Source organism: Salmo salar, chromosome 12 (genome assembly GCF_965601325.2).
Source record: "Salmo salar chromosome 12, fSalSal1, whole genome shotgun sequence".
In the NCBI taxonomy this organism is placed as follows: Eukaryota; Metazoa; Chordata; class Actinopteri; order Salmoniformes; family Salmonidae; genus Salmo; species Salmo salar.
Window position 1 is genome coordinate 16,583,592 of NC_138302.1, and position 13,756 is coordinate 16,597,347.

General features: G+C 47.8%; 1 protein-coding gene across 1 annotated transcript in view; it reads right to left on the minus strand.

The window, feature by feature from the left end:
- LOC106591398 (polycystin-1) overlaps positions 1-13,756 on the minus strand; it is a 187,302-nt gene that overhangs the window by 125,684 nt on the left and 47,862 nt on the right. Inside the window, exons 10-11 of the mRNA XM_082958430.1 lie at positions 6,854-7,097; positions 1,231-3,069 (exon numbers count right to left, since the gene is read on the minus strand). Of these exons, the coding sequence (XP_082814556.1) occupies positions 1,231-3,069; positions 6,854-7,097 (2,083 nt within the window). The remainder of the gene's footprint in view (positions 1-1,230; positions 3,070-6,853; positions 7,098-13,756) is intronic.

Consider the following 13,756-nt stretch of genomic DNA (forward strand, 5'->3'; position numbering starts at 1 on the left):
CATGACAGAAACATCAACATGACAGAAACATCATGACAGAAACATCATGACAGAAACATCAACATGACAGAAACATCAACATGACAGAAACATCATGACAGAAACATCATCATGACAGAAACATCATCATGACAGAAACATCATCATGACAGAAACATCATCATGACAGAAACATCAACATGACAGAAACATCATCATGACAGAAACATCATCATGACAGAAACATCATCATGACAGAAACATCAACATGACAGAAACATCATCATGACAGAAACATCATCATGACAGAAACATCCAGTGCTTAATTTGATCCTGCCAGAACAGGAACCGGCACCTCTACATTTTGGACTGTTTTGTTCCAGAACCTATTTAGCCGGATCAGGTACCTCTCGTGGCATGAAAAATAATTTTCACATTTTGCAAAGTAAAAATTATTATAAAAGTGTTCAAAGTCAATTTGAATTGCCTCTTTGTTAATTACCCTGCCCCCCCCACAAAAAAACGTAACGTTAAAAAGTAGATGTTGATTCGGGCCGGGCCTGATAGTTGATTCGAGGGGGGCCTGATAGTTGATTCGAGGGGGGCCTGATAGTTGATTCGAGGGGGGCCTGATAGTTGATTTGGGCCGGGCCTGATAGTTGATTCGAGGGGGGCCTGATAGTTGATTCGAGGGGGGCCTGATAGTTGATTCGAGGGGGGCCTGATAGTTGATTTGGGCCGGGCCTGATAGTTGATTCGAGGGGGGCCTGATAGTTGATTCGAGGGGGGCCTGATAGTTGATTCGAGGGGGGCCTGATAGTTGATTCGAGGGGGGCCTGATAGTTGATTTGGGCCGGGCCTGATAGTTGATTCGAGGGGGGCCTGATAGTTGATTCGAGGGGGGCCTGATAGTTGATTCGAGGGGGGCCTGATAGTTGATTCGAGGGGGGCCTGATAGTTGATTCGGGCCGGGCCTGATAGTTGATTCGGGCCGGGCCTGATAGTTGATTCGAGGGGGGCCTGATAGTTGATTTGGGCCGGGCCTGATAGTTGATTCGAGGGGGGCCTGATAGTTGATTCGAGGGGGGCCTGATAGTTGATTCGAGGGGGGCCTGATAGTTGATTCGGGCCGGGCCTGATAGTTGATTCGGGCCGGGCCTGATAGTTGATTCGGGCCGGGCTTGATAGTTGAATTCGAGGGGGGCCTGATAGTTGATTTGGGCCGGGCCTGATAGTTGATTCGAGGGGGGCCTGATAGTTGATTCGAGGGGGGCCTGATAGTTGATTCGAGGGGGGCCTGATAGTTGATTCGGGCCGGGCCTGATAGTTGATTCGGGCCGGGCCTGATAGTTGATTCGAGGGGGGCCTGATAGTTGATTCGGGCCGGGCCTGATAGTTGATTCGAGGCGGGCCTGATTGTTGATTCGAGGGGGGCCTGATAGTTGATTCGGGCCGGGCCTGATAGTTGATTCGAGGGGGGCCTGATAGTTGATTCAAGGGGGGCCTGATAGTTGATTCGGGCCGGGCCTGATAGTTGATTCGGGCCGGGCCTGATAGTTGATTCGAGGGGGGCCTGATAGTTGATTTGGGCCGGGCCTGATAGTTGATTCGAGGGGGGCCTGATAGTTGATTCGAGGGGGGCCTGATAGTTGATTTGGGCCGGGCCTGATAGTTGATTCGAGGGGGGCCTGATAGTTGATTCGAGGGGGGCCTGATAGTTGATTCGAGGGGGGCCTGATAGTTGATTCGGGCCGGGCCTGATAGTTGATTCGGGCTGGGCCTGATAGTTGATTCGAGGCGGGCCTGATTGTTGATTCGAGGGGGGCCTGATAGTTGATTCGGGGCGGGCTTAATAGTTGATTCGGGCCGGGCCTGATAGTTGATTCGAGGGGGGCCTGATAGTTGATTCGAGGGGGGCCTGATAGTTGATTCTGGCCGGGCCTGATAGTTGATTCGAGGGGGGCCTGATAGTTGATTCGAGGGGGGCCTGATAGTTGATTCGGGGCGGGCCTGATAGTTGATTCGGGCCGGGCCTGATAGTTGATTCGAGGGGGGCCTGATAGTTGATTCGGGCCGGGCCTGATAGTTGATTCGGGCCGGGCCTGATAGTTGATTCGAGGGGGGCCTGATAGTTGATTCGGGCCGGGCCTGATAGTTGATTCGAGGGGGGCCTGATAGTTGATTCGAGGCGGGCCTGATTGTTGATTCGAGGGGGGCCTGATAGTTGATTCGGGCCGGGCCTGATAGTTGATTCGAGGGGGGCCTGATAGTTGATTCGAGGGGGGCCTGATAGTTGATTCGGGCCGGGCCTGATAGTTGATTCGGGGCGGGCCTGATAGTTGATTCGGGGCGGGCCTGATAGTTGATTCGGGCCGGGCCTGATAGTTGATTCGGGGCGGGCCTGATAGTTGATTCGGGACGGGCCTGATAGTTGATTCGGGGCGGGCCTGATAGTTGATTCGGGGGGGGCCTGATAGTTGATTCGAGGCGGGCCTGATAGTTGATTCGGGGGGGGCCTGATAGTTGATTCGAGGCGGGCCTGATAGTTGATTTGGGGCGGGCCTGATAGTTGATTCGAGGGGGCCTGATAGTTGATTCGAGGGGGGCCTGATAGTTGATTCGGGGCGGGCATGATAGTTGATTCGGGCCGGGCCTGATAGTTGATTCGAGGGGGGCCTGATAGTTGATTCGGGCCGGGCCTGATAGTTGATTCGGGCCGGGCCTGATAGTTGATTCGGGCCGGGCCTGATAGTTGATTCGAGGGGGGCCTGATAGTTGATTCGGGGCGGGCCTGATAGTTGATTCGGGGCGGGCCTGATAGTTGATTCGGGGCGGGCCTGATAGTTGATTCGGGCCGGGCCTGATAGTTGATTCGGGGCGGGCCTGATAGTTGATTCGGGACGGGCCTGATAGTTGATTCGGGGCGGGCCTGATAGTTGATTCGGGGGGGGCCTGATAGTTGATTCGAGGCGGGCCTGATAGTTGATTCGGGGGGGGCCTGATAGTTGATTCGAGGCGGGCCTGATAGTTGATTTGGGGCGGGCCTGATAGTTGATTCGAGGCGGGCCTAATAGTTGATTTGGGCCGGGCCTGATAATTGATTCGGGCCGAATGTGAGAAGCAAGCCTGTATCTCTCACAGAACTAGAATGAGATTCACTTTCTATGTTCTCTCTCCCTCTCTCTGTTCTGATAGACATGAGCCTGCAACTCCCGTCTCTCCTGCGTTGCACTTCATCATTTATTTAGTTACAGAATTATAACCGCTTGAAGGGTTCTGGAGAGGCTGCAGAACCCCTGATAAATGTAAATACATTTGGCAAAATTACAGAATTACTGCTGTCTGTTCAGAAAGAAATGAAACCATTCAGAATGTCCTACTACACCATGAGAAGGCCTATCATTAAGCCACAGACGATCAATAGCTTCTTTTAAAAACTGCCTTGCTGTGGATTGTAGTCCATAACAAGACCTACAGTCAGGAATGTTCTGCAAATCTGTCAGTGAACGACAGCATGCAGACAAAACAGGCCTTTCACAATATTTCAAATACAAATCGCAGGAAAACACAGGTAGGAAAGCAAATGTCTCCTGCAGAAAACAGAAGACTAATCTGTCTGCTGTAGGCGGACAAAATATTTCATCAACTTCGAAATATTGTTTTACATAGTAAAGAGAGAGAGAGAGAGGCTTTTGGCACGAACACATCGGCCATCACCAGTGAGTGATCTGAGCATCATTAGGTGAGTCAGTGAAACTGGAAAGCATTTTTAGGACTATAATTTCCTCCTCACATTGTGTCTCCACACATCTAGGTCTAGACTATTGATGGGCACAAGACAAGGTCGATTTTTATTGATCTCAGATTCTCAGTTTGTCAGGGTCAAAGCAGTCTGCAATGTCCATCATTTGTGAGTTATTGAAAAAGATTCTGCCAGTCTCCAGTCATCTACAGAATTGCATGAAATGAGTTTATAAAAGGCCAGACTTTTCCCGGACCCTCAACAACTAAACATGTTCCCAGTGTGTGCAACTTCTGTAAGTGCCTCTACTCTACTGCTCTATGCCACTACGCAAATGTGATGATATGCATGCAAGGATTTATTATAAAAGGTGTTGTTTTTTCTCAGGCATTCTGGTATCTCAGAACTCCCCCCTGTCATGCTCACTGTTGGTTCCGGAACCTCCCAATTTACAAATGAAGCACTGGAAACATCATCATGACAAGAAACATCATCATCTGTCATTTCAGCCTTTGGTTTTATGACTCAAGCAGTTCAGAGTATTGAGCTTTCTGTCTTGACAGATGAAAAACAGCAAAACTAAACTAGACTTTCCACTGACAGGAAGCCAAAAGGCAATGGAAGAGATGGAGGGATGAGAGAGGATGGGAGAGAAAGAGAGAGCTGGCAGAGGTAGAGATAGAGGGAGCTGGCAGAGGGAGAGATAGAGAGAGCTGGCAGAGGGAGAGAAAGAGAGAGCTGACAGAGGGAGAGATAGAGAGAGCTGACAGAGGGAGAGAAAGAGAGAGCTGACAGAGGGAGAGATAGAGAGAGCTGACAGAGGGAGAGATAGAGAGAGCTGGCAGAGGGAGAGATAGAGAGAGCTGGCAGAGGGAGAGATAGAGAGAGCTGGCAGAGGGAGAGAAAGAGAGAGCTGGCAGAGGGAGAGATAGAGAGAACTGGCAGAGGGAGAGATAGAGAGAACTGGCAGAGGGAGAGAAAGAGAGAACTGGCAGAGGGAGAGATAGAGAGAACTGGCAGAGGGAGAGAAAGAGAGAACTGGCAGAGGGAGAGAAAGAGAGAACTGGCAGAGGGAGAGAAAGAGAGAGCTGGCAGAGGGAGAGATAGAGAGAGCTGGCAGAGGGAGAGATAGAGAGAGCTGGCAGAGGGAGAGATAGAGAGAGCTGGCAGAGGGAGAGATAGAGAGAGCTGGCAGAGGGAGAGATAGAGAGAGCTGGCAGAGGGAGAGATAGAGAGAGCTGGCAGAGGGAGAGATAGAGAGAGCTGGCAGAGGGAGAGATAGAGAGAGCTGGCAGAGAAAGCACAAGAGCTGAAGTTGTGGGTAAATATTTTGGAGATGAGCAGTGTTTGCAATCAGCGATTGTGTGTGTGTGTGCTTGTGTGTGTGTGTGTGTGTGTGTGTGTGTGTGTTAGCGGAGTGTGTGTGCTTGTGGGTATGTGTGTAGATAGTGTTCTTGGCAGAATATCAATCGCCCAATAAGCAGATTCACTATCTATAATTAATAATATACATATCTCTCTCTCTCTCTCCCTCCCTCCGTAATCACTCTCTATCCCTCCCTCCGCCATCTCTCTCTCTCCCTCCCTCCGCCATCTCTCTCTCTCCCTCCCTCCGCCATCTCTCTCCCTCCCTCCGCCATCTCTCTCTCCCTCCCTCCGCCATCTCTCTCTCTCCTCCCTCTCTCTGCCATCTCTCTGTGTGTGTGTGTGTTATTGGTCTGTCTACCTATGTGTCCTCGAAGACAGAGGAGAAGATGGAAGAATAGATGTCTCTGTTGACTGAACTGAAACACACACCCCTGATCTTGTGTGTGTGTGTGTGTGTGTGTGTGTGTGTGTGTGTGTGTGTGTGTGTGTGTGTGTGTGTGTGTGTGTGTGTGTGTGTGTGTGTGTGTGTGTGTGTGTGTGTGTGTGTGTGTGTGTGCACTTGCATGTGCAGCAGGCAAATAACTTAAAGCAGTCAACAGACCTTAGACCTCAATTCAATCAATTTTGAATGTGACCAATATCAAGAAAACATTATCCTAGTAGTACTACTGGAGAAAACATTATCCTAGTAGTACTACTGGAGAAAACATTATCCTAGTAGTACTACTGGAGAAAACATTATCCTAGTAGTACTACTGGAGAAAACATTATCCTAGTAGTACTACTGGAGAAAACATTATCATAGTATTACTACTGGACAAACCATTATCCTAGTAGTACTACTGAAGAAAACATTATCCTATTAGTACTACTGGAGAAAGCACCAATCTAGTAGTACTACTGGAGAAAACATTATCCTAGCAGTACTACTGGAGAAAACACTATCCTAGTAGTACTACTGGAGAAAACACTATCCTAGCAGTACTACTGGAGAAAACATTATCCTAGTAGTACCACTGGAGAAAAACATTATCCTATTAGTACTACTGGAGAAAGCACCAATCTAGTAGTACTACTGGAGAAAACATTATCCTAGCAGTACTACTGGATAAAACACTATCCTAGCAGTACTACTGGAGAAAACATTATCCTAGTAGTACCACTGGAGAAAACATTATCCTAGTAGTACTACTGGAGAAAACATTATCCTAGTAGTACTACTGGAGAAAACACTATTCTAGTAGTACTACTGGAGAAAACATTATCCTATTAGTACTACTGAAGAAAACACTATCCTAGTAGTACTACTGGAGAAAACATTATCCTATTAGTACTACTGAAGAAAACACTATTCTAGTAGTACTACTGGAGAAAACATTATCCTATTAGTACTACTGAAGAAAACACCAATCTAGTAGTACAACTGATAAATAAGAGCGTGTAAAAGGTTTATTCCTACATATGTGACTGTTCCTCAACCTTGGTGTGTGTGTTCCTCTTTGTATACCGTGTGATTACAACATGTCACATCAGGACCTGATGGCCCTGTTGAGAGGGTATGTAACAGTGTGAGAGACAGTCGCGGTGGGGGGGGCTGCAGCTGCTGTAATGGAAGAGTAAACAGATACACATCTGGCAGAGTGGCCCCGCTAAGCGTGTGTGTGTGTGTGTGTGTGTGTGTGTGTGTGTGTGTGTGTGTGTGTGTGTGTGTGTGTGTGTGTGTGTGTGTGAGAGTGTATCTATCTATCTGTGTGTTCTCTAACATCTGTGTGTGTGTGTGTCTAGTCTCCTACCTTGGGGGCTGTACTGGCAGACGTAGGCCCGTTTAGTGCTGCAGGGGTGTGAGCTGGGCAGAGCTGTGTGGTCTAGAGACACACACACTTTCCCCCGAACCAGCGTAGCCCGGTCTCTCCCTCCGCCCTCGCCCTCCAGCGCCTCCGAGCCGCCCACCCAGCGCAGCGAGCCTGGAGAGTCCACGTCACTGAGACCCAACCAAACACCACGCTCCCTGTAGGGGGTAGAGAACACACACACCTTAGACACACACACTATAGAAAACACACACGTTTAAAGAACACACACACACACGTTAGCGAAGGAGACCACACACACACACACACACACACACACACATCAGTTACGTGTGGTAACAGAACACTAGGGTCACACTAAGGTCTACAGCGTGTGTGTACATGTGTGTGTGTGTGTGTACGTGTGTGTATGTGTACGTGTGTGTGTGTGTGTGTGTGTACATGTGTGTGTATGTGTACGTGTGTGTGTGTGTGTACATGTGTGTGTGTGTGTGTGTACATGTGTGTGTGTGTGTGCGTGTGTGTGTGTGTGTGTACATGTGTGTGTGTGTGTGTGTGTGTGTGTGTGTGTGTGTTACAGGATTTACTTCTAAACTGTGTCACGACACCATTTAGTTTCAAAAGCTCCTTTTTCCCACCAGGAAGAGAAAACTCTGGCTGCCGAAGAGAAAACTCAGACTGCCGAAGAGAAAACTCAGACTGCCGAAGAGAAAACTCAGACTGCCGAAGAGAAAACTCAGACTGCCAAAGAGAAAACTCAGACTGCCGAAGAGAAAACTCAGACTGCCGAAGAGAAAACTCAGGCACAGTGCTTCCTGATCCACTTTAACTCCTGTGCAGAGTTCCACATGGAATGGTTGTTTCTGCTCTCTGAACGTTTGAACAGCACAACAGGCCTTTATTACAGAGCATAGTTCATCTCTCTCTCTCTCTCTCTCTCTCTCTCTCCAATTGGTTGTATCTCTTTCACTCGCTGTTATACACTCTCTTCACTCGTTACACACTCACACCCGTTGCTCTTGTTATTTTTCAAATGTCTCTCCCGCTTCCCCTCTCTTCTCTTTTCGTCTCGATTTCTCCAATTCTCGATACACACACACCCGTTCTCTTGTTATTTTTCAAACGTCTCTCTGTAGGGCTCCAGCAGCCAAATACTCACATCTGGAGAAAACTAGAACTGGGGAAAATAGAGGGGAGAGAAAATGAGGTCTTTGTGCCAAAAAAGAAAACAATGAAGAAGTGGGTTCTTACATAAGATGCAGAGGAGAGGAGAGGAGAGGAGAGGAGAGGAGAGGAGAGGAGAGGAGAGGAGAGGAGAGGAGAGGAGAGGAGAGGAGAGGAGAGGAGAGGAGAGGAGAGGAGAGGAGAGGAGAGGAGAGGAGAGGAGAGGAGAGGAGAGGAGAGGAGAGGAGAGGAGAGGAGAGGAAGGAGAGGAGAGGAGGAGAGAAGAGGAGGGAGAGAAGAGGAGAGAAGGAGAGGAGGAGAGAAGAGGAGAGGAGGAGAGAAGAGGAGAGGAGGAGAGAAGAGTGTAGTCTGTATGTAGTCCATCTATACTGTAGATGTTTAACCAGGTAGACTGTAGTCCATCTATACTGTAGATGTTCAACCAGGTAGACTGTAGTCCATCTATACTGTAGATGTTCAACCAGGTAGACTGTAGTCCATCTATACTGTAGATGTTCAACCAGGTAGACTGTAGTCCATCTATACTGTAGATGTTCAACCAGGTAGACTGTAGTCCATCTATACTGTAGATGTTCAACCAGGTAGACTGTAGTCCATCTATACTGTAGATGTTCAACCAGGTAGACTGTAGTCCATCTATACTGTAGATGTTCAACCATCTGCAGACTTTTCAACAGCATATCCCCCCGACCTCTTAAGAGCAGAGCCTCAGCCCTCAGATTAATGATGGGTGTGGAGCAGTGAAACACACACACACACACACACACACACACACACACACACACACACACACACACACACACACACACACACACACACACACACACACACACACACACACACAGTGAACTGTGGAGGACTCTTCCTATGGTTGTGGTGCAGCTGTGTTTATATGACTGGTAGAGACCAGAACAGAGAACCCTGTGTGTGTGTGTGTGTGTGTGTGTGTGTGTGTGTGTGTGTGTGTGTGTGTGTGTGTGTGTGTGTGTGTGTGTGAGAGCCAGTCTGCACGTGGACCAGCTAGACCAACACTTACCTTACACGTTCTAGAACATATTACATTTCCCCTGAATACATTTCTTCATTTCTCTGACGGTGTAACACCTTGTAGCTGTACAGCCAGGACCACCCACTGATGTCAGATACAATCCTCTGTGTTACAACTCATTTCTTAATTTCTCTGACGGTGTAACACCTTGTAGCTGTACAGCCAGGACCACCCACTGATGTCAGATACAATCCTCTGTGTTACAACTAATTACAACTCATTTCTTCATTTCTCAGACGGTGTAACACCTTGTAGCTGTACAGCCAGGACCACCCACTGATGTCAGATACAATCCTCTGTGTTACAACTAATTACAACTCATTTCTTCCCAACTGCTACTAGCGCTGAGCAATTAACTGACATTTCTGTTATTTTTCCTTTTTTATTTTAAACAACTAATTTACCCACGTCAGTTCAATTCTAATTGTTTCTGAGTGCTCAATGCGCAGTTCCTCTAGAGATAAATCAGGTCAAGGACAAACTACGTGATGTAGTAGGGAGTTGTAGTTCCCAACAGGCCAATATCCTACATACTTCATATATTTAAAAACACAAAATGGATCATACGGGGATGATTTCTGCTTTTTTAAAAGTTACATATCTTGAAAAGTTGATTGCTGACAAGAAAAACATCTTGGGAATATATCAACAATGGACTAATGAAACAAATCGCACAAGATCGTTTCTTTAAACAGAAAGACAAGATGGAGGAGAAAAACAAAAACAACCAAAACAAGAAATTAACAACTAGCAGTGTGTATGTTTTTTATTTCACCTTTATTTCACCAGGTAGGCCAGTTGAGAACAAGTTCTCATTTACAATTGCGACCTGGCCAAGATAAAGCAAAGCAGTTCGACAACATACAAAAACACAGAGTTACACATGGAGTAAAACAACATACAATCAATGATGCAGTAGAAAAAAATAAGACTATATACAATGTGAGCAAATGATGTGAGATAAGGGAGGTAAAGGCAAAAAAGGCCATGGTGGCAAAGTAAATACAATATAGCAAGTAAAACACTGGAATGGTAGATTTGTAGTTTGAAGAAAGTTCAAAGTTAAAATATAAATAATATGGTGCAAAGGAGCAAAATAAATAAAATAAATAAATACAGTAGGGGAAGAGGTAGTAGTTTGGGCTAAATTATAGATGGGCTATGTACAGGTGCAGTGATCTGGAAGCTGCTCTGATAGCTGGTGCTTAAAGCAAGTGAGGGAGATAAGTGTTTCCAGTTTCAGAGATTTTTGTAGTTCGTTCCAGTCATTGGCAGCAGAGAACTGGAAGGAGAGACGACCAAAGGAGGAGTTGGCTTTAGGGGTGACCAGAGAGATATACCTGCTGGAGCGCGTGCTACAGGTGGGTGCTGCTATGGTGACCAGTGAGCGGAGATAAGGGGGACTTTACCTAGCAGGGTCTTGTAGATGACCTGGAGCCAATGTGTTTGGCGACGATTATGAAGCGAAGTCCAGCCAACGAGAGCGTACAGGTCGCAGTGGTGGGTTGTATATGGGGCTTTGGTGACAAAACGGATGGCACTGTGATAGACTGCATCCAGCTTGTTGAGTAGGGTATTGGAGGCTATTTTGTAAATGACATCGCCGAAGTCGAGGATCGGTAGGATGGTCAGTTTTACGAGGGTATGTTTGGCAGCATGAGTGAAGGAGGCTTTGTTGCGAAATAGGAAGCCAATTCTAGATTTAACTTTGGATTGGAGATGTTTGATGTGAGTCTGGAAGGAGAGTTTACAGTCTAACCAGACACCTAGGTATTTGTAGTTGTCCACAAATTCTAAGTCAGAACCGTCCAGAGAAGTGATGCTGGACAGGCGGGCAGGTGCAGGCAGCGATCGGTTGAAGAGCATGCATTTAGTTTTACTTGTGTTTAGGAGCAGTTGGAGACCACGGAAGGAGAGTTGAATGGCATTGAAGCTCGTCTGGAGGGTTGTTAACACAGTGTCCAAAGAAGGGCCAGATGTATACAGAATGGTGTCGTCTGCGTAGAGGTGGATCAGAGATTCACCAGCAGCAAGAGCGACATCATTGATGTATACAGAGAAAAGAGTTGGCCCAAGAATTGAACCCTGTGGTACCCCATAGAGACTGCCAGAGGTCCGGACAGCAGGCCCTCCGATTTGACACACTGAACTCTGTCAGAGAAGTAGTTGGTGAACCAGGCGACGCAATCGTTTGAGAAACCAAGGCTACTGAGTCTGCCGATGAGGATGTGATGATTAACCGAGTCAAAAGCTTTGGCCAGGTCAATGAATACGGCAGCACAGTATTGTTTCTTATCGATGGCGGTTACGATGTCGTTTAGGACCTTGAGCGTGGCTGAGGTGCACCCATGACCAGCTCTGAAACCAGATTGCATAGCGGAGAGGGTGCGGTGGGATTCGAAATGGTCGGTAATCTGTTTGTTGACTTGGCTTTCGAAGACCTTAGAAAGGCAGGGTAGGATGGATATAGGTCTGTAGCAATTTGGGTCAAGAGTGTCACCTCCTTTGAAGAGGGGGATGACAGCAGCTGCTTTCCAATCTATGGGAATCTCAGACGACACGAAAGAGAGGTTGAACAGGCTAGTAATAGGGGTTGCAATAATTTCGGCAGATAATTTAAAAAATAAAGGGTCCAGATTGTCAAGCCCAGCTGATTTGTAGGGGTCCAGATTTTGCAGCTCTTTCAGAACATCAGCTGAATGGATTTGGGAGAAGGAGAAATGGGGGAGGCTTGGGCAAGTAGCTGTGGGGGGTGCAGTGCTGTTGAATGCAGTAGGGGTAGTTAGGTGGAAAGCATGGCCAGCCGTAGAAAAATGCTTATTGAAATTCTCAATTATAGTGGGCTTATCGGTGGTGACAGAGTTTCCTATCCTCAGTGCAGTGGGCAGTTGGGAGGAGGTGTTCTTATTCTCCATGGACTTTACAATGTCCCAGAACTTTTTAGAGTTTGAGTTGCAGGAAGCAAATTCTGTTTGAAAAAGCTAGCCTTGGCGTTTCTAACTGCCTGTGTGTATTGGTTTCTAACTTCCCTGAAAAGTTGCATATCGCGGGGGCAGTTCGATGCTAATGCAGAACCCCACAGGATGTTTTTGTGTTGGTTAAGGGCAGTCAGGTCTGGGGAGAACCAAGGGCTATATCTGTTCCTGGTTCTAAATTTCTTGAATGGGGCATGCTTATTTAAGATGGTGAGGAAGGCATTTTTTTTAAATAACCAGGCATCCTCTACTGACGGGATGAGTTCAATATCCTTCCAGGATACCAGGGCCAGGTCGATTAGAAAGGCTTGCTCGTTGAAATGTTTCAGGGAGCGTTTGACAGTGATGAGTGGAGGTCGTTTGACCGCTGACCCATTACGGGTGCAGGCAATGAGGCAGTGATCTCTGAGATCTTGGTTGAAAACAGCAGAGGTGTATTTAGAGGGCACGTTGGTTAGGATGATATCTATGAGGGTGCCAGTGTTTGCGGCTTTGGGGTTGTACCTGGTGGGTTCATTAATAATTTGTGTGAGATTGAGGGCATCAAGCTTGGATTGTAGGATGGCTGGGGTGTTAAGCATGTCCCAGTTTAGGTCACCTAGTAGCACGAGCTCTGAAGATAGATGGGGGGCAATCAGTTCACATATGGTGTCCAGAGCACAGCTAGGGGCCGAGGGGGGTCTATAGATTTACATTTACATTTAAGTCATTTAGCAGACGCTCTTATCCAGAGCGACTTACAAATTGGTGCATTCACCTTATGATTTCCAGTGGAACAACCACTTTACAATAGTGCATCTAAATCTTTTAAGGGGGGGGGGGGGGGGGGGTTAGAAGGATTACTTTATCCTATCCTAGGTATTCCTTAAAGAGGTGGGGTTTCAGGTGTCTCCGGAAGGTGGTGATTGACTCCGCTGTCCTGGCGTCGTGAGGGAGCTTGTTCCACCATTGGGGTGCCAGAGCAGCGAACAGTTTTGACTGGGCTGAGCGGGAACTGTGCTTCCTCAGAGGTAGGGGGGCCAGCAGTCCAGAGGTGGATGAACGCAGTGCCCTTGTTTGGGTGTAGGGCCTGATCAGAGCCTGAAGGTATGGAGGTGCCGTTCCCTTCACAGCTCTGTAGGCAATCACCATGGTCTTGTAGCGGATGCGAGCTTCAACTGGAAGCCAGTGGAGAGAGCGGAGGAGCGGGATGACGTGAGAGAATTTGGGAAGGTTGAACACCAGACGGGCTGCGGCGTTCTGGATGAGTTGTAGGGGTTTAATGGCACAGGCAGGGAGCCCAGCCAACAGCGAGTTGCAGTAATCCAGACGGGAGATGACAAGTGCCTGGATTAGGACCTGCGCCGCTTCCTGTGTGAGGCAGGGTCGTACTCTGCGAATGTTGTAGAGCATGAACCTACAGGATCGGGTCACCGCCTTGATGTTAGTGGAGAACGACAGGGTGTTGTCCAGGATCACGCCAAGGTTCTTAGCACTCTGGGAGGAGGACACAAGGGAGTTGTCAACCGTGATGGCGAGATCATGGAACGGGCAGTCCTTCCCCGGGAGGAAGAGCAGCTCCGTCTTGCCGAGGTTCAGCTTGAGGTGGTGATCCGTCATCCACACTGATATGTCTGACAGACATGCAGAGATGCGATTCGCCGCCTGG